At 40.5% G+C, this 18,760-nt stretch overlaps 1 protein-coding gene across 7 annotated transcripts in view; it reads left to right on the top strand.

Annotated features, from left to right (window-relative positions):
- The window catches only part of LOC146565515 (glutamate receptor 3), a 78,680-nt gene that overhangs the window by 34,078 nt on the left and 25,842 nt on the right, over positions 1 to 18,760 (top strand). For 5 of the 7 annotated variants that reach the window (XR_014894128.1, XM_085288662.1, XM_085288661.1 and 2 more), the window contains exons 4-10: positions 3,443 to 3,630; positions 14,415 to 14,468; positions 14,764 to 14,925; positions 15,207 to 15,374; positions 16,275 to 16,379; positions 16,925 to 16,951; positions 18,572 to 18,679. Coding sequence is in view for 6 of the 7 variants with exons in the window: in XM_085288662.1 (XP_085144788.1) it covers positions 3,443 to 3,630; positions 14,415 to 14,468; positions 14,764 to 14,925; positions 15,207 to 15,374; positions 16,275 to 16,379; positions 16,925 to 16,951; positions 18,572 to 18,679 (812 nt within the window). In the remaining variant the exon portion in view is untranslated. The remainder of the gene's footprint in view (positions 1 to 3,442; positions 3,631 to 14,414; positions 14,469 to 14,763; positions 14,926 to 15,206; positions 15,375 to 16,274; positions 16,380 to 16,924; positions 16,952 to 18,571; positions 18,680 to 18,760) is intronic. The other 2 variants (XM_085288664.1, XM_085288663.1) reach the window with 1 other exon arrangement.

The raw sequence follows: 18,760 nt of genomic DNA, 5'->3' as shown, positions 1-18,760 counted from the left end.
CATCCTGTTGAGATTGCAGTGTGCAGAAAAACGTTTTTTCTTCTTCTTGGATCATAATCACCTCACAGACTAATTTGGAAACTATAGTTTGACTTTAAAGAGTCATATTTGCATCTTAATCTTTTAAACTCAGATTAGGGGGTGGACTGAGAAACTTTGCTTCACTGGATAAACAATAAATGTGAAAACAGACTTCTAGTACCAACGTCACACATTCATCTTTCTGGGCTGTGAAGGTCAAATTTAAGTAGCTTCAAGCAAATGATATTTCTCCATGGTGCTGGCTTTAAAATTCAGGTGTAATGGCAAAAACAAGTGAATTATTCAAGAATCTTTAATATTAAAAGTCCATGTTTAATATTCAAAGAACCTCCATGGTAAACTATCTTACGATCCCTGTAGCTCTACAAATGAACATGTAGCCCAACCACAAATTACCTAAAGTGTTAAAGAGCGCTGACATGTTTAAACACGCACACAGGTGATATAACAGTTCGAGTATCCCTGATGTTGAATGCACTGTGGTTTTTAGGCTGCGTGTCCCTTGATGTGGATACAGAGTAAAACCAGTTTTCATTTAGCTTTTGTAATTCCTGCTTCCTGCAGAGAAGCTGTGAAACTCACTTGTATTTACATAAACACATTTCACACCAGCTTATTCAGCACCCGTAATAATATCTATCATTTCCTAGAATCAACTGTTTCATCCCTTCTGTGAAAGAAAAGGGCAACAGCATGTGATGCATTTAGTCCAGTCAGCTGAAGTGTTCCTGCTCTGACTTAAACAGCACTTTTTTCCCTGCCCATTAGTTGTGACTCAGTACAGTATGTAATAAGCTTCTGCCATAATGCATTTTTGACGTGTCCTGTGTACTGTTCTTTAAAGAATGAAGAGATGCAAATCTTTACTTTATTCATAATCTTTCAGCTTGGGCTTTTCAAAGGTCACCTGTCTTCCTACCTACAGCAAAAGATGTATAAAATATTTTAAATATACTGAGTGAGATTCTTGAGTGATTTAGAAAGAATATTTCAACTTTGAATTATATAAATATCTAAACAAAGCCAGTTTGTGTTCTGCTGTTACAGAGATGAACCGTCACTGGATAGCTAGTGTGTAGGCAAGGGCCAAGATTTTGTTACAGGAAGCTTCCTGGTTTGCGTTTGGAGTTCATGTGTTGACAAGTCATGCTTGAGCAGGCTTAGGTTACATGCGGGGAAACAGCTCATGTGAAGAGCAAAACAGGGGCATTATTTGTGGAAATGCAGTTTTAAAACCATCACCTGATCATTTTTGAATAATTATATTATTAGAGTGTAGATCACGGGTCACGTTAACAGCTAAAATATGCTTACATTCGCCCATAAGGTCTTCAAGATCAACTTTAATGGTCAAAAATTGACAAAAAAAAAACATGTCAGCATATCGCTATAAAGATTTAAAATATTATTTAAAATTTGTCCTCTGATCTTTCTTTTAAGGTCAATAGATTGAGTAGATTTTAAATACACTTAAAAGAACATAGAAAAACAAAATGAATAGATCCAGTAGTATTATCTTAAAAGTAAATACTGCCCAAAGAGTGAGCTGCCCTGGCGGAGGTTTGCGCTGTTGGAGTGCTTCTCGTTTAAATATGTATCTGTATTTTGTAAACAGTGACTGATGAATGGCAGATGAAACAGGAAGTTTTGGCCTGGACTCGGCTGCACTGGAAGCTCTGAAAAATCAGCTGCTGCAACCGTCCTGCAAATGTGTTGATGGGCTCTCAGATTGCTTGGCAACAAATTGATCCGTTCAAAAAGGCAGCATGCAGCAATGACTCACTTTATTTAACCTCGCCTCAATCATCCAAACAAGCCTGTTTAAAAAGATCTTGCACCACTGTAACCAAAATAAGCTTGTATTACCTATACTTTCTTTCAATCTCCTCAATTATTAATCCAGATTTACTAATACCACACCATAGCTTAGTAGTAGGGATCTTATAAACAAGGTGTACTGTTTCACTACAGTGTTTCAGGTTTAAGATTTGTACCCTCTACTCACAAAAACTGGCTAAAACATGGTGTTTCTGAAGCTAACACACAGCTGTATGCTCTATTTCCATGTCACTCACTCACTGATGTTTTTTTCAGCTGATTTAGAAACTCCCTTTGCACCCTGTCATGACTGCTGACCACCAGTCCTTAATCTCCTTAGTAAACCACCACACACCATTATAACAATGTGGCTTTCTTTTATATACAGTCTATGCTTTTAATGTGTCACCGCTCAGCCAACTTACTCTTAGCTCAGCGTCTTTCTTTCATGTGCCTCAGCTACTGATTCATCCCGGGGTGCAGTAAGCTCTGCCAATTGTGCTTTCTGGATCCTTTGGGAAGTCTATTTCACTGCATCTGCTAAGGTACATGTTTCATATCTTATTGTTGCGACCCCTGATTTTTTTTTAAAGAAATATAAAATATAAAACTGTTGCATTGCAACTTTCATGGGTGAATTATAATACGCAGAAACACAGACATTTCTCTTCCATATCGTTTGTCCTTTCTGCAACTTTAAACTCCTCAGTCTACCAGGGAAGAGATAGCAATGATGACCTCCCATGACAAACTGCTAAGGCAGCGTGGGACAGCTCAGTCATTTCCCAGTTAATGGTTAATTATGCTCTATAATGCATCTATCTTTGTTATAAGAGCTGCAGCTTTAAGCTAATCGGTTGTGGGGATTCTTTGTGGAGCCTCTTGAATCTGCTTTGTCTGTCAAATATTTCTTTTACGATCCTTTTAAACATTTGGCAGCCGTTCCTGATATTAATTCTGAAGAGACTCATTAATCTTGTACCTGCACGTTCCGGAAAGGCCTAATTACAGGAGCATGTCTGTTTAATTCATATGTAAAGAAAGAGCTCCCAAGCATCTCTAATTTCGGCTCAAATTTTAGCTTTTCTCACTACCTTTACGCGAAATGTGTTGAGCGTTTGTCAGAATTTAGACTGGTAAAAAAAGGCAAATCAAACAACCCCCCCCCCCCCCCTCTCCCCTAGATCTTCTTCTAGCCATCCACTCGAGCAGCTGTTCATATTTCAGTATCAGGAGACTGTTTGACTGCCGCCCCAGTACAGCTCAGTTTTTACTCTGAAGCGCGCCTCTTTGTTTACTTACTTCATGCTATTTTCTCTCACGTTTATTTTCCTCCCTGCAAGCGGTGCCTACAAGATGATTGGTACTGTTTAAACATGTTGACAATGCATTATCAATTAATAGTTTACATTCTGTATGACAATAAATGGTTACAAACCATTGCTGGAAGCCACAATATCCTTGTTTTTGTTTTTTTCAGCGCACAGGGAGTTTGGGATTCTGAGCACGTTTTCCTTCTTGTGTGCTCTGAAATCCAAAAAGACAGTTGTGTGATGGAGCTCTCTCCCCTCTGTTCCCCCAGGGTTTGCAATCCTCCAAGCCATCATGGAGTCTGCTGTAGCCAATAACTGGCAGGTGACAGCTCGCTCGGTGGGGAACATTGTGGACCCCACAGAGTACAGGCGCATCATCGAGGAGATGGACCGCCGGCAGGAGAAACGCTTCCTCATCGACTGTGAGGTGGACAGGATCAACTTGATACTGGAGCAGGTATTCAGTTTGCAAAGTGCTAATTCAGCCTTGCTTAAAAAAAATAAACAAATCTCTTTTCCTCGAATATCAGGAAGTAAATCTAAGATTGCCTCAGAAATATACTCTTCCCCCAGCCTCATGATTCGGCTTGTTCCATTGTTTCTAAAAGAGGAAACATGCTATTTCCCACTTTTTGCTGCAAGCGCCACTTCATGCTACACTGCCAGTAAAATACGCCATTTCTCCTAGCTTGGTCCACTCCCCACTTTTCATTCCTTTTTCATTATTACCCTAAACACTTGGCACGTGTGAAGATCGCCTCAGATCTTGACACTCTCATTTAGAACTGATTTTAAAACAGGCAAGGCGGTACATTAAATTAAGGCTTGTTATTTGTTGTTTTGTGTGTGTGTCTGTGCACGCACGTGTGTGTGTATGCACGTTGTTTGAGGTCACTTGGGCTTAATTCACGTGGAGGAATTAAACAGTTCTCTCATCCTTGTTTCCTAGGTGATCATCGGCTACAGTTTTCCCACACGAATCTTGATTCAGGTTCAGTGTTTGCTAATGTGTGCTGCTCTCTCTGACTGCACCATAGAGAATATTTCATTGTCAGAAACGTATTAAATGAGTGTCAACTGAGAATTTTCCTATCTACTCAGAAGATCATTAGTGTTCATTTGGGGGATTAGTTTGGTGCACATGTGAGTACATTAGATTTTGCAAATGATTTTTTAAGCGTACGCCTTCTTGAGGTACGTGAAGCTAAATAGTAGAGTATTGCTGATGTTATCTCCACAGGCTCAGACTGAAGGTAATGCTAACACTGAGTAGCTGTCGACTGCACTGCACACTTATTACTTTTAAAGCTTTTTCCTTTTAAGTGAGACACTGTAGTCTGTTTATGAGGTGTGCCAAAATTAGATGAGTTTGCCCCATAGACTGTATTCAAAAGGAAGATGTAGCTACAGTAGTGTTTGGCATTAATTTGCACTATTGTTTTGAAGATTTTCTTTCCTCACCAAGTGCTTGGTCATAGCGAGTTGTCTCGTTGTTGGGTTTTCGCTGTATTATTGTAGTGTCTTTACTTTACACTATGAAGTGCTTTGAGGTGACTGCTGTTGTAATTTGGAGTTATATAAACAAAACTGCCTGTCCCTCTGTGTTAGCCCTGCGACAAACTGGCGACCTTCCAGGGTACATCCTACCTCTCGCCCTATGATAGCTGGGAGAGAATCAGCCAATCATATGGCAGTAACTTATTTAGGCATGTAAACATGTTTAAGATGATCCGTTGTAGTTCAAACCTGGCATTGGAATGGTGAAGAAAGGTGGTTTAAAGAGACTCTGAATGCGGCTTGATTATTGGGACAAAACAGGCTTTCAGAAACTGTTGATTTACCAGATGAAAATGGATTTGGAAAACAGAAGATTGGAAAAATGTAAATGTATTGGAAAAATGGATGCATCCTGCCTTGTGTGGTGTAAATGCAGATAATTTCTTAACACTTTGTTTAACTGATCATGATTTTGGCCTCTATCATAGCTGACCATAATAATGTCCATCCTTTTATGACTTGAACTTGAAGAGTCCACCGTACTCAAACGGGCTCCTCACTCCAGACGGAGCTGTTCACTGCAGGAAAACAGGCTTGGAAAGATTCAGGCATACAGAGCACATGTGTTCATGTCCCATCATTTACCTGCATACAGTTTCTTTGACCATGAAGCAGATTTTTTTGCTAATCATGCAGTCATCAAGTAGTTTTGATTGTCTAAACTTAAATTCTTACTAAATGTAAGAATCTGATCATGTGAGCCTGTTTTTGAACCGTCACATGGCTCGTTTTTGTGTTTACTGGCAAACGCTGCTGTTTTAGACACAAGGATTAACAGTGACCAATTTGACAGCAGAAAGTTGTTTTGTTTTTTTCCAGACGCTGCACACAGCTGCACAGCAGAGTTACAAAAGACATTAAGCCCACAAGTGTAGTTTGCGTGTGCGTGCGTGCTGTGTGCATTTAAACCATTAATCCTGGGCACATCTTAGCCTTCTGTTCTTTGCTGAGATATTTGTGTATAAAGGCTTCTGCCCTCTACATAATGATCCTCATTATTGCAGGCCTTATGAGTTTTACTCTGACCTTCACTGCAGATCTGTCTTCATTTCCTCTGATGCGGGGGATTATTTTTAGTGACAGTGCTGAACATTTTCATTAATCAAGAGAAGTTTGCTTTTCCCTGCCCTTCAAATTTAGATCCAGGGTTTCTTCAAGTGTTCTCAAATTGCTTCCGTATTAGATTCAACGTATCCAGTCATACAAAGGTGGTCACTCTATGTCAGATCTGACCGATCCAATCATAACCTCTCTTCTGCGGTGGCTTAATGTGAATCGTTGCCTTGTCGGCAGCATCTGTCAGACACGTATCTCTCCAGATGCATAAGAGTGGCAAGGCAGGCCCGTGTCTCTTGAGAATGATTCCTTATACGAGCTGTGACATCAACACTTGCTTTAATGTAATATCAGCTCCCAGTGTAAGTAGGACACACTGTCCCATAACAGCAACAACAATGAGCCTACTATAAATAGCCTACCCTCCTAGCCTGAGGGAAGATCTTTCACAAAGGCAGGAGTGAGCAAACACAACTGCGATCACTCATGCATCAGGAAACAATCGTTGTGGACATGATTTAGTTTTTAATCTGCGAGGCAGTAATCAGAAGAATTATGATTCAAATCTTTTGATGCCTTCTGTCAGGATATTATAAAACTCATCATTAATACATTTTATTTGCAAACATCTACTGTTCGGTAGATACTGTAGTCAAGGAGGCAGTTTCAGTTCTTCTAGGCTTTATTTGTTGATAAATGTGCTGTGGGAGTTTTGGTCTTCTGCTGGCTCTCTCACCACCTGTAAAAGTATCAGTTTGCTCATCTCTTCAGTAAAGTAAAGACGGAGCGATAAACACCTCTAAGGCTTCTCATCAATAATAGAAGCACAGTGGATTTGTTATCGCTCTAAGAGAGGACCCATCACCTCCAGCCTGGTGATGCCTCCTGCACAGCTGACAGACAGAGGAAGAGTCAGAGGGAGAGATAAAAAGACTGGAAAGGCAGAGAGCTTGTGGGAATTGAGCCATGTAGTGTGACTCTCCCTGTCTGGTGCTGTGGAGGGAAATGGGAGAAGTGCTGAACACCCAGAGGTGCACTGGAATTCCACACCCTGTGAGTAGGAGAATGAAGCATGCTTTATTTAACTTCCTAAGACCTGAACTCTTCAATGGCATGCATTTTTAATTTCTCTTTGATATTTGGGCACGTTTTTTTTGTGTTTTTTTTACCTGAATTTTTGTTTCTGAGAGAAATGAGATCCACATAGGAGGACATTTGTTTTAAATTTCCATAGAACAGTATCAATATAATGTCCTTGTAACTGGATATCAGGCCCTTGTAGAGCAAAATGTATTATTTTGGTCTAGACATCCCAAAATGTGATGTCCACATATGTGGGCGCCAGGTCCTAGGAGGTTAAATGAGATTATGCTATATATAGGGTCATTATTATATAATCAGGGAAATTGCAGTTTTGGCTGTTGCTTTGTTGGGAATTGCTGTTAAATAATAATAATAATAATAATAAAAGGTATTGATATTTATAGCTAAAATCCTGACCAGCTAATGGTGGGGCAGGACATGTCAGATAGCATAGGCAAAAATCATAACAGTGTGACTGATACTGACAAGCCTATGTCAAACAATGTACAGGGTGGACCATTTATATGGATACACCGTAATAAAATGGGAATGGTTGGTGATATTAAAGTCCTGTTTGTGGCACATTAGTATATGTGAGGGCCCCTGTACATCTCTAAAAATGTAACTGTAGGTGTATCTATAACCTAATGGTAGGACAATTTTACCACACCTTGATCACAGGGGGCCTCTTTCCACACTTCCACGCTCCACACACTTTTGAATACAAGGTTCTTGGGGGGAAAAAATGTAATTAGAGGGAATATTTTCAAGTCAACCAGTGCTGATTTTGGCCAGGCTGTGGAGTCAGTTGGGAGCAGTATTATGCCAGGATGGTTAGCAAGTACACCCGTAAGAACGAAGAAATGAAAGTACTGCAAAGCACTGGTTTTACTAATACTTCAGATATAGGAAATGTGTTTTGTATGTCTGCTTTATCCTTTAAAGACTCAGTTCAGTTCAATTCAATTCTATAGCACCAAAAAACAACAGCAGTTGCCTCAAAGCCCTTTTTAATTGGAAGGTAAAGACACTGAAAAGATGCACAGATTGCCTGATTGTGAGATACAGTCAGTGCACTATTATTTACAATGAACGTACAATGCGTATGTTTAATTTAAAGGAGTCTGTGAAAAGTGAGCGAGACACATATGGAGGGAACATTATGGCAAAATGTCTAGACTGCTGTTATTGGATTTATAATAAAAAGCAGCTTTAAGAGTGATAAGATGACCTCGGGCTATGCTAACTCAGGAAATAATTACAGTGCATTACAACAAACTAATATTATACACAGTAAAATACACAGTCGGGATAAAAATGCAAGCACAAGAAATAAAAAGAAATAAACCTGAAAATATGGCAACTGAAATACAAAACATAAAGAGCAGTTTTAGGAATATAATAAATTGTATTTCAGTCGCTGACAAAAATACACTGAAATTTAAAAGAAAGCTGTCCTGCGCCAATAAGTATTTAAAAGTTATTTGACAGAAAACGCTGATGCAGCAGACACGAGTTCCTGACATCCCAACCGAGAAACAGCAAACACTCGTCCCCCACTCAGTCTGTAAGTGTGAGGCAACAGTCAGCAGGTTGCTGGTTGCGGCTCACAGCCTGTGCATCAGTGCTTGGTAAGACAGCTTGTCTCAGAGATTTTATATCTTTTTATATCTATATGTATATAAATAGGGCTGTGCAAAAGTCTCAAACCAAACATTGCTTCTCTATATTTTGTTTACAAGGAGCCAGACTTTCTTATAATTTTTTTAAAGTGCTCTTAAGAAATAGTTCTCCAGGCTTGCTGAAGATCTTGAAAAGTTTTTCTTTGGGTATTGGCTGCTTTTTTTAGCCATTTTTAGTCCAGTCTTGTACATGACCACTTTCAGAGGATTTTCTTTGTCCCTTACCACTGACCGCTGAATTCATTCAAGTATAAATAGCACCTAATTCAAGGGATGAACTGGTGTTGTGTCTACAGATAGCAGACACCAAAGAACCCATTTTAAATTGTAGTTTCTTTAGGCACTTTGTAACTAACAGCCTGTTGCAAAAACATATAATTTGTCCCTGTTTCTTTAGGTGACACTGCAAAAGAGCCAAAGATAAAACAGTCTAACAGACATAAAATTGCATTTTTGCATCAGAGAGGCAATTCCCAAAACGAAAAACATCTTTCAGAATGATATGCAGTGAGGAAAATGGATAAGTGGCAGGCTTATCTACAGTATCTAAAAGTCATGTCCTTGAGAAACAGGAAAAAAAAGTCAGAGATGCATCTGGGCTTTCAGTTGATCAATCTACTTTTCACAAAAGCCTCTGCAGAAATGGTCTCAGTGGAAGACAGGCTTTCAAGGAAGGGAAACAAGGAGAAAAGCCGAGTTGTGCCAAATTACACAAGAACTTAAAATCAGAAGCAACAGGTCTGATGGAGAGATGAAGTTCTATATTTCTGGTTCAGATTGTTGTCAGTTAGTCCTCAGGAGGTCGGAAGAGAGGTACAACAGTGAGTATCTGCAACCATTTGTGATACACAGTGCAGGCTCATTTCAGCCAGTGGGGTTGGACATCTTGGCAACAGCTTGATTTTTCAGAATGACAGTGATCATAAACACACTGTCTGCGCAGTGAAAGCATACCTGGATAGAAAACACACAATGGAGATCCTGGACTTTAACATTATTGAAGCAGAGTGAGGTCATCTAAACAGAGAAGAGAACAAAATGTAGCCAAAATCCAAAGACGAGCTATTTAAAGACATTACAGGAGAGCTTGTCTAACACAGAGACAAGCTAAGACATAGGTGTGTGTGTGTGTGTGTGTGTGTGTGTGTGTGTGTGTGTGTGTGTGTGTGTGTGTGTGTGTCTATATTACACACAAGGACAAAGCACCTTTAGTGTATTATCCTTTCTCCTCTTTCTTTTACTGGCCTTTCTTACTTTATCATTGAGGTCTACTTTATGAACCTTCAACTTGAGCGACAAATACAAATATGAAAGAGCGGCATGAAAAGTGTGTGATGTCCCAACTTGAACTGTAATGCCCTTCAAATAACCACAACAAGCGAGCTATCTGTGCCTTCATTTTCTTTTTCCAAAGTTTGACTGCAAAAAGGAAACATGGCTTCTGAAGAAGGAAAACAGAGAGTGTAACAGAGCAAGTTTTTGTAGAAGGCCTCTTTGTAGCCCGTGCCTCCAAAAAGAGACCCCAGAGAAGTGTAAGTTAAAAGCTAAGCAAACGAAAAACAACATCAGACACATGGAAATGGTAGAGTTGGCAGGTGCTCAGCTGCAGAGAGGATAGTGAGAGCATTAGAACTTCATAGACATCTTTTGTTTTGTTCAAACTGGCACTCAATAAGACGGCTGTGTGAAGTTTAGAAATGTGTAGCTGTTGGCTACTACAAATGAAAGAATCAGCAGCTTAAACAGACTGTAAACAGGTAAGTCCATGCACGCTTCTGTGACAGTTAAATCCCTCCTCACATTTTGCCCTCTTTTGAGTAGCATAGCAGTAATTAGTCGTCTAGTGTAAGAGGACAGAACTTGTGGTTCTGAAGAAGGTAGATGACAAATCACTGTAAAAAAAAAGAAGAAGAAGTCTCCATCAGTGGGAAAAGAGGCTTGAAGGCTGTTGGGCAGTCATCCAGCTCAGTGCAGGACTGGATGGCTCCAGCCTGCTTAATTAAAGGGAATTCTCCAAGGAATTTTTAGGCTGATGGCCCTGCAGCTCGGCCCAGCTCAGGCAAGCCGCAGAAAGCAAAGCACAGACCTGCTCATCCACACATGCGAACCCGAGGAGCCCTGAGGGCAGACAAACAAATATAATTGAGACCTGAAACAACCACTCAGTCTCTATCTGTATTCTGGAGTCACAGTTTGTTTCCTCCACAGTGCAGTGAGACGAACCCACATTTCTGATTATACCCTCAACCAGGAGGTGAATACTAATGTGTGGATGCAACATGAGACTGCGTGCTGAGTTTATCTGTCTGTTTGCTATGATTCATTTGATTGTAATGCACCGGCGTGGGTTGGAAGATGATGCATTGTGTTTTATTTTTAACAACGCACTTTAAAAATCGGTTCATATTTGCACTTAGAGATATCCTGCTGATATGCCAGCGTCTAACTGCTAAGATTGGACATCAGTTGTGGAATGAGAGCTCAACTTAAAGAAGAGCCTTACAAAATTGATGCCAGTTAACTAGTAGTTCAATATAATTCTGTCTTCCATCTGTCTGATAGATCTGAATCTACCGTCAGCAGCCAGTAGTGCTGTGCAATACTGCAAATTTTGACAATACGTTACTAAGTAAAAACAAGGGCAGTGCTGCAGATACCAAAAACGATGCTGATGCTTTTAACCTATGAAGGCAGCTTATATAGCACAGAGAAGTGTGCCATGACTTATGAGATTAATCATCATCAGCTGGGTTTTTGGAGAGCTGGAGTGTAAATGTACCTGTGTAACAATACCAATACCAGCGCTGGTATAAAAACCAGAATTAAGTTTATTTTATGTAATACATATTGTATTTATTAAGATCTGAAGTAGTGATTGAGTCCATAAACTCTCTAAGTAAGTGTTACTGAGGTCATGGATTAAGGGTCCTGGAGGGCATTTTTTTTCCATTTGTGTACAACTGAACTTCTTTGTAACTGCAAAAGCAGCTCTGTAGCATTGGCGTCACTTTTCAGACCCTCTGTATCGTCTTATTTTGCTCACTTGTCCAAGTAAATGGGGACCCACTCTTAAAAACATTTCCTTGCCACACCAGCGCCTTTATGTTAACAACATATAAGTGGCAGTTTTTGTTTCCACAGTCAGAACATGACATATTTTGTGCGCACGGGTTTCCCATTTGCAAAATTAATCTGATATATTATGAATCAGCTTTCATGGATAGCATCGTGGCAGATGCACGAGGCTGTTCTCTCCCAGACAGGAACATTTACTGTAGAAAACAGTTGGGAGGGCATGACACATAGACTGTCCTTCCCATTCAAAGAGCATTAAAAATTCAGAAGACAGTCAGAACAATCAGTGCTGCAGGTTTTCTTCTTGCTTTTAGGCTTCAGGTCTTATTTTCCCTTTGCTGTTTGAGGAGGCTGTTGTGTAAGAAATGAATTGTGACACAGAGGAAAGTATAAGTCCTGTGACACTAAAAGTGTTGCTGTTCTCAGCGATGGTAGTGCCTGACCTCATCCAGGCTCCCGGTGGTTTCACATATACACAAAAAGCGATTATCCCAGGGGATCGTGAAACTGGAGCATCGTGATCCTAAAATTATTTGTTATGCCCAGCTGCTTTTTTCCCCTTTCTTTCTTTCCTTTTCTTTTCCAGAACATCTCTGCCGACAGAGGGGGGAGCAGATCCCGTGGCAAATCGAATCAAATTACAAGAACGTCTGTAGTGCGCATGATACATGAAAATGAAAATAGACAGTAATGAAAATATCCTTGTAAACTATATTGGAGGGCTTGACAGCACATGTAAAAACCTGCAGAGAATTGTTATGTTTGTCCTCATGATAATTTCTATAATGAATATTAATGCAACTACATCAAAGAGTAATAATAGTAAAGGGCATAATCACTCTGATCATGAACCATAATATTTGAGTTATCTTCTAGAGTCACTCTGTTTTCAGAAACTGTTCAGTCAGAACTTTAGTATAGCTGTCCTTCCCTTGGTTCGCTGCCATCCTACAGCAATGACTGCTGAGGCAGGTGGTAAACACATTTTCTTTTTCTCCTCTTGCAAATCAAAACTTCATCAGGTATGAAAGCTAGGTGATGAATCTATAAACCAAATGTGCATGAAAGTATATCAAAAAAAGCTTTTATTAACTACGATGCAACATATAAAAAAAGCATTTGCTTTCCAACACAGCCTTAATATTTGAATCATGGCTGTAAAAGACTGTAGCAGTCAGCAGTGAAGGTGCTACTTAGTACAGTATGAAGCATGCACTATGAACCGACTTCAGAGTGCTTTGAATTCAGTATATCATTCACACCTCCAGTTATTGCCTACACGCCGCGCTGCAGTAAGCAGTGAACGTTTACACCTGATTCTGTTCTAGCAGCTATGCAGTGCTTTGGGCACAGCCATGTTCACACTAAGCCAGGTACATTTCTAAACGCATCTGTTTCTCGCCGTTTTGGCCCGCTGTCCAGACTAAAAGCTTGCACAGAAGTGTGAGGTCCTGCGCCGCCTGCCTTGTGTGTGACAAACGAGAGTCGTAGCCAGTCACTCCAGGCGCTGCAGCTTCATTAAGTGCTCGCCACACTCGGGTCACTCTGGCTCTCTCTCACGTGCGGGGAAATGAAAAGCTATTCGAGACCATTTGAAAGACAGCGAGCTGCAAAGCTTCAAGGAATGTTTTTCCTTTTGAGGGAACTGGATCAGGAGTTGAAATTGTTTTGCTTTTCTGGAAAACAAAATTTTGATTTAATGTTGAAATGCCATAAGCTTGTTAGAGGGCCAGTCTTGCAGCACCATGGGGAATATTATGAGACATTAAACAGGTTTTTATAGTACACAGGTGTTGATGAAAACACAGCTATGTGGTCCATACTTGTGCTGCTTCTCTCTGGGAGTTTTGGTGTTCCCTGCCATAAAATAAAAGCATGCTTAATAATGCTATCTAGTCCTAGTCCTGTTGCTTTCAAAAGAATCTCACTTTTGGTTAAATAAAGATAAAAAAATAAAAAAACAAACAAAATAGGAGCCTCTGAGTAAAACGCTACATAATTTGTCTATGAGTAGTACTATGAGTAGAAATCCACCAATGAGATGCTCTCCTTTTTTCGGTGAAGTTGTAATATTCCTCATCTTTATCCGAGTCCTTTGTGAAATCTCTTCAGTGTGATATCACTATCACTCTGGACATTTAACATTTAGATGATTTCAGTGGCTGAGTATACTTATCGAAACTGTGGAGGAGTGTAGAAAGTGAAAAGACAGGGAAAAAAAGCAACTCTCCACCCCCGCAGTATCTTTTTGAAGCCTCACACTCGATGGCGAATCAGAATATATGGAGGGAGTGAGCGCCTGCGAGAGGGAGCGAGATTGAGCCTGCGAAGAAGTTTAAAGAGATCGGCGGATGCAGCTCTCTCTGTGTCGGCTGGCTCCGACAGGTGCTGTACAACATTTTGGGTTTAATTAAGTCTAGTGCACAACTGAGACAGGCGGAGCAGGAAGCGGAAGACTGCAGAGCAGAGGCAGCTGCAAGAAAAGAGAGACGGAGGTTTGCCGAAGCCTTGACCTTATTTTACATGTTGAAGTTAATGGAAAGGAACAAGTGCTGTCATCACAGTTTCTCCCCACTATGTGTGCGTTTCATGCAAACGCACACAAATGTACGCGCTCGCATGCTCCCTCTTGCACTCCCGAATGTCACTTTCTTCTCTCTTTCTCTTTCTGTCAGCTCCTCTGCAATTGGAGGTCTTTGTCATATCTGAGTCTTCGTGTTTCTTAATGTTCTCAGTGTTGTTGGAAGGGAATCTGACTCACTCCGTGTCTTCTTCTGCAAATTTGTAGGTGGTGACCTCGGGAAAAAACAGCAGAGGATACCACTATATCCTCGCCAACCTGGTGAGAGCTCGCAACTTGAAACAGCACAACACAACTCGTAGCAGAAGTGCTTGTGTGTGATGCAACGTTGTGCAAAGAAGTGCAATGTTCTCAGTGGATACATCTCAGGAGCACAGTCAAATTTGGTTCTCTCAATATATAGTTGTGTTAGACTTAAAACTGAATGGTGCAATTAAATCGATGAAGTTACTCAGCGTGGATAAGCTAAAGCAGATTTAAATCTCTCATCTTTTTTTCCCTGTTCTCCTAATGATCCTTTTCTCCACTACCACCAAGTTGTGCTCTTTGCTCTCAGGGTTTTTCCAACATGAGTCTGGACAGGGTCTTTTCTGGTGGAGCCAACATCACAGGCTTCCAGATCATCAGCCCAGACAGCCCCATCGTCCAGCAGTTCCTCCAGCGCTGGGAGCGCCTGGATGAAAGAGAATTCCCAGAAGCCAAAAACACTCCACTGAAGGTCAGTGAGGCGAAGCTGCCGATGCCGCAGTTGCATTTTTATTTAACATCTTCAAAGGCTGCCGTCGCTATTCATCTTCTGAGTTTCAGGGTAGTAACTTGGCTTCAATCAGAGAAAATATGTCAGTGCGAATCATTTCAGGGATTCAGTTCAGTTCGTCTCGCTTGTTTTACACGAGCAGCGCTCTGTGGTAACCTTGCTCTGATGGCAGCTCAGTGTTATGTTGGGTCTGTGTGATGTCACTGGTGCATCATTGGGATTTCTTCTGGCCTTTGACTCAGTACACATCAGCACTCACCCACGATGCCATCCTCGTGATCGCGGAGGCCTTCCGGTATCTTCGGCGGCAACGAGTGGACGTGTCACGTAGGGGGAGTGCGGGCGACTGCCTCGCCAACCCTGCAGTGCCCTGGAGCCAAGGCATCGACATAGAGAGAGCCCTCAAAATGGTAGGACTGAGAGCCTGCACTGTCTCACTGCTTATTTTATTTACTTTATAGTTATATGTTTGCTTATTCTCACTTTCTACTTAGTAATGTTTCCAAAGTTTTTATTCTTTAGGTATTTTTTTTCCTCCCATGTTTTCTTTTTCTGTGAAAGATCCCTAAATGTTTTGCCTCTATAAACTACAGGCTACAAATATAGTTTTTTATGCCATTACTTGCTAGAAATACATTATAATTTTTTTTCACAATTTAATAAACAAATGCTGCAGCACTTAGCCATTAAAATATTATAGAACTGTGAAAATGTATTGAGCCACCCCTCATTTATTTATATTTTGTATAAGTTTATACAGTTCTAACAAGCTTTCCACTGAGGCTTTTAGTGAACAGTAGATGAACACACAGGTCTTATGTTACATCTTTTTTGCTTATGTCTTAGAATATGATTTTTTAGATTTAGTTAATGAGCCATAGATGTCTGCCACTTGTTCTTTTCGCCTCCACTTTTCTCAAATTTGTTTAAGTACACACTGCACACCATGACAACATACGTCAAGTTTCAGGTTGGTTTAAAAAAAAGATAAAATACCCAAGAAATGAGGGCTGGCTAAAGATTTTTGCCTTTTACACTATATTTAATAGAACCATGTTATTCTGTGAATACACCCATTCCTTACATACTGCAACGTGAGCAAACAATTATAAGAAACCTGCTTCTGGTGCTCCAAGTTAGTCTGACCTAATAGACTGGATCCTTATTTAAAGCGATTTAACTGATTAAAAATGAGACCAAAAGGTGAAGCAGAGCCTTATATCACAGCCGTATGACACACGTTACCATGTGGTTTATACATGCTGTATGTTAGGAACAGGTGGTATGATGCTTTTCTTGGTGCCTGGCAGGTCCAAGTACAAGGTATGACAGGAAACATCCAGTTTGACACATTTGGTCGACGATCTAATTACACAATCGACGTGTACGAGATGAAACCAAGCGGCCCCAGGAAGGTAAGTGGGCACTAAGGTTTGGATGTCATAATTTAAAAATTTATAATTAAATACTTTTTTCAGGTTGAGTTTATGATACAGACCCATGCTATGTGCTTTGCATACAACTACACAAGCATAAGTAAATTTGAAGCATACCTTTTTTGAGGGATTTTCTTCTCTGGGCATATTGGCACTACATAAGTTAGGGCTGATACTGATTTGGACAGAAGCTGCCAGTAGCCCGGGCTTTCTGATCCAACTCAAATCATGTAAGCTCCCGCTCCCTCTGAGAGTTTGATCTGGAATATATCCACCAAGAAGCAGCCAAGCCATGCAGATGGAAGCTTGAAGTTTTGGAGAATGGATGAATAATTGTGATCACCTCACACTTACAGAGAATTTAATAATAATTGAGTATACTCACAAACATACTGTTTAGACATATATTCATGGATATTTAAATGCAAGTTTTTAAACTAGTGTTCAGGTCTTGTTATTTTAATTTAAGAAATTCTCTCAAATAATCATCTATCCATCGATTTACTTCTGGTTATCCAATTCAGGCTGGAGCCGGTCCCTGCTGTCCTAGGGTGAGAGACAAGCATTCATGCTCACATTCACACCTACAATTAATTTAGAGTCACCAATCAACCCCACGGATGTCTTTGGACTGTGGGAGGGAGCCAGAGTACCTGGACAGAACCAGTGCAGACACAGGGAAAACATGCAAACTCCACACAGATTGCTAACTGCTAAAACGCTAACCACCACACCACCCTTTCAAATAAGTCATATGGAGTGTTTTTACAGGAAACCCCTAACATGATGTTAGTGGGTTAAGCAGCAACATTTACTTGTATGTGATTAGAACTATGACAGTGAAATACACATTAGTAGCATAACACCTACAGGCTCAGTGTAAAAAGATTTGTACTTTGTACTGTTTTGAAACAAAAAATTGTGCATAAGGAAGAAGATCCAAAGTTTTTGACATGGACAGAAACAGCTAAGAGGTAAGAGCTGCAGCACACATTAGCATTTAGCTACAACGTGTCCATTTACCCTACATGCATGGACACATGTCTTCTCTTGTGCCTTGGCCTTTGGCTTGCTAAAGGAACTGCTGTGAGGGAGTGCACTCACTTGGAAAAGCCAGTTAGCTAGTTAAGTTGTCAGCTGTAGCGCTTGTCAATGTTTGTTAGTTTAGATGCTAAAAGATTGGGACCTGTTCTTCTCTACTTCTGGCAGGACACTGTCTATGTCCCCATTAGTTTGTAAGGTACAGGCACTGGAGTAAATCACGCCCACACATCTACCCTGAGCCTGAAGGTGAAAAGATTGTGTTTTACGCGTTTTTGTTTTTTTTTTTACTATTAACGCCAAGATTTTTTTGATTTCTGACTACCTTTCTGAATCGTAACAATTTCGTTACACTGTGATACAACTCCACATTAGTAAGTAATACACTACTGAACCAAAAACAATAATGTCTGAACACACACACACCCTTACACGTGACACCCGTAAGAGCTGCGGTAGCTCTGTGACACTGAAACCCCCACAAAGCTGGCACCGAAAAGGAGTGGCCCCATAATGTCCACACAGCTCAGTTCACAAGACAACATACATCACAGACCCCCCCATCCAATCACAGTGTGAGACAATCTACAGTGACAAGAGAGTGAGTACTGCGCATTATAGCTTCCAGAAATGGGAGAGTTCTTCTTGGCTGAATAAATCAGAGTCTAGCAGAAATAAACATAATACAGCTACTGGAATCATCTCAGGTTGAGCAGCAACAAGCCAGGCTTTGTTTGTGTTAGATCATAATGTGTGTCTTTTATGTAGTATTAATAGAAAGAGAAAAAAAATCGACTGCATTGGCTAGATAAGGCATTTTTAGATTATTAGGTTTTTCTTGCTGGTATTAATTTTATCAGTCCTCCAGTGCTCTATGGGTGCTGCTTTCTTGTTATATAAGAGAACATTTGCTGAGCCAGGAATAGATTACTCCTACTCTGCTGAAGTGTAGCCCAGGTGAAGTGAGGAGAACCACTATGAGCTTTTTATTAAATCATATATCAGGAGCAACCGACACCGTCTCCAGCCGTACAGATAGAGCTGACCAGCTCACGTGAACTCGGAGGGTCTACTGTGAAAATGTCTTTCTGCTTCTCGTAAATAACTGCGGACCTCTGTGTTGTTTTCAGATCGGCTACTGGAATGAGTACGAAAAATTTGTATATATAATGGATCAGCAGGTCACCAACGAGTCCTCTTCTGTGGAAAACCGAACAATTGTGGTCACTACTATTATGGTACACACTCAAGTGGTTTTAAATGTTTCACCTTAAGATTTCTGCCACTCAAGGTCAAGGTGTCCTTTGTTGCAATCTGTC

This window comes from Mchenga conophoros, linkage group LG10, assembly GCF_057382185.1.
Source record: "Mchenga conophoros isolate Kocher_MC1m ecotype Shallow Benthic linkage group LG10, M_conophoros_male_GT1.1, whole genome shotgun sequence".
In the NCBI taxonomy this organism is placed as follows: Eukaryota; Metazoa; Chordata; class Actinopteri; order Cichliformes; family Cichlidae; genus Mchenga; species Mchenga conophoros.
This window is presented reverse-complemented; position numbering and strand designations above follow the sequence as displayed.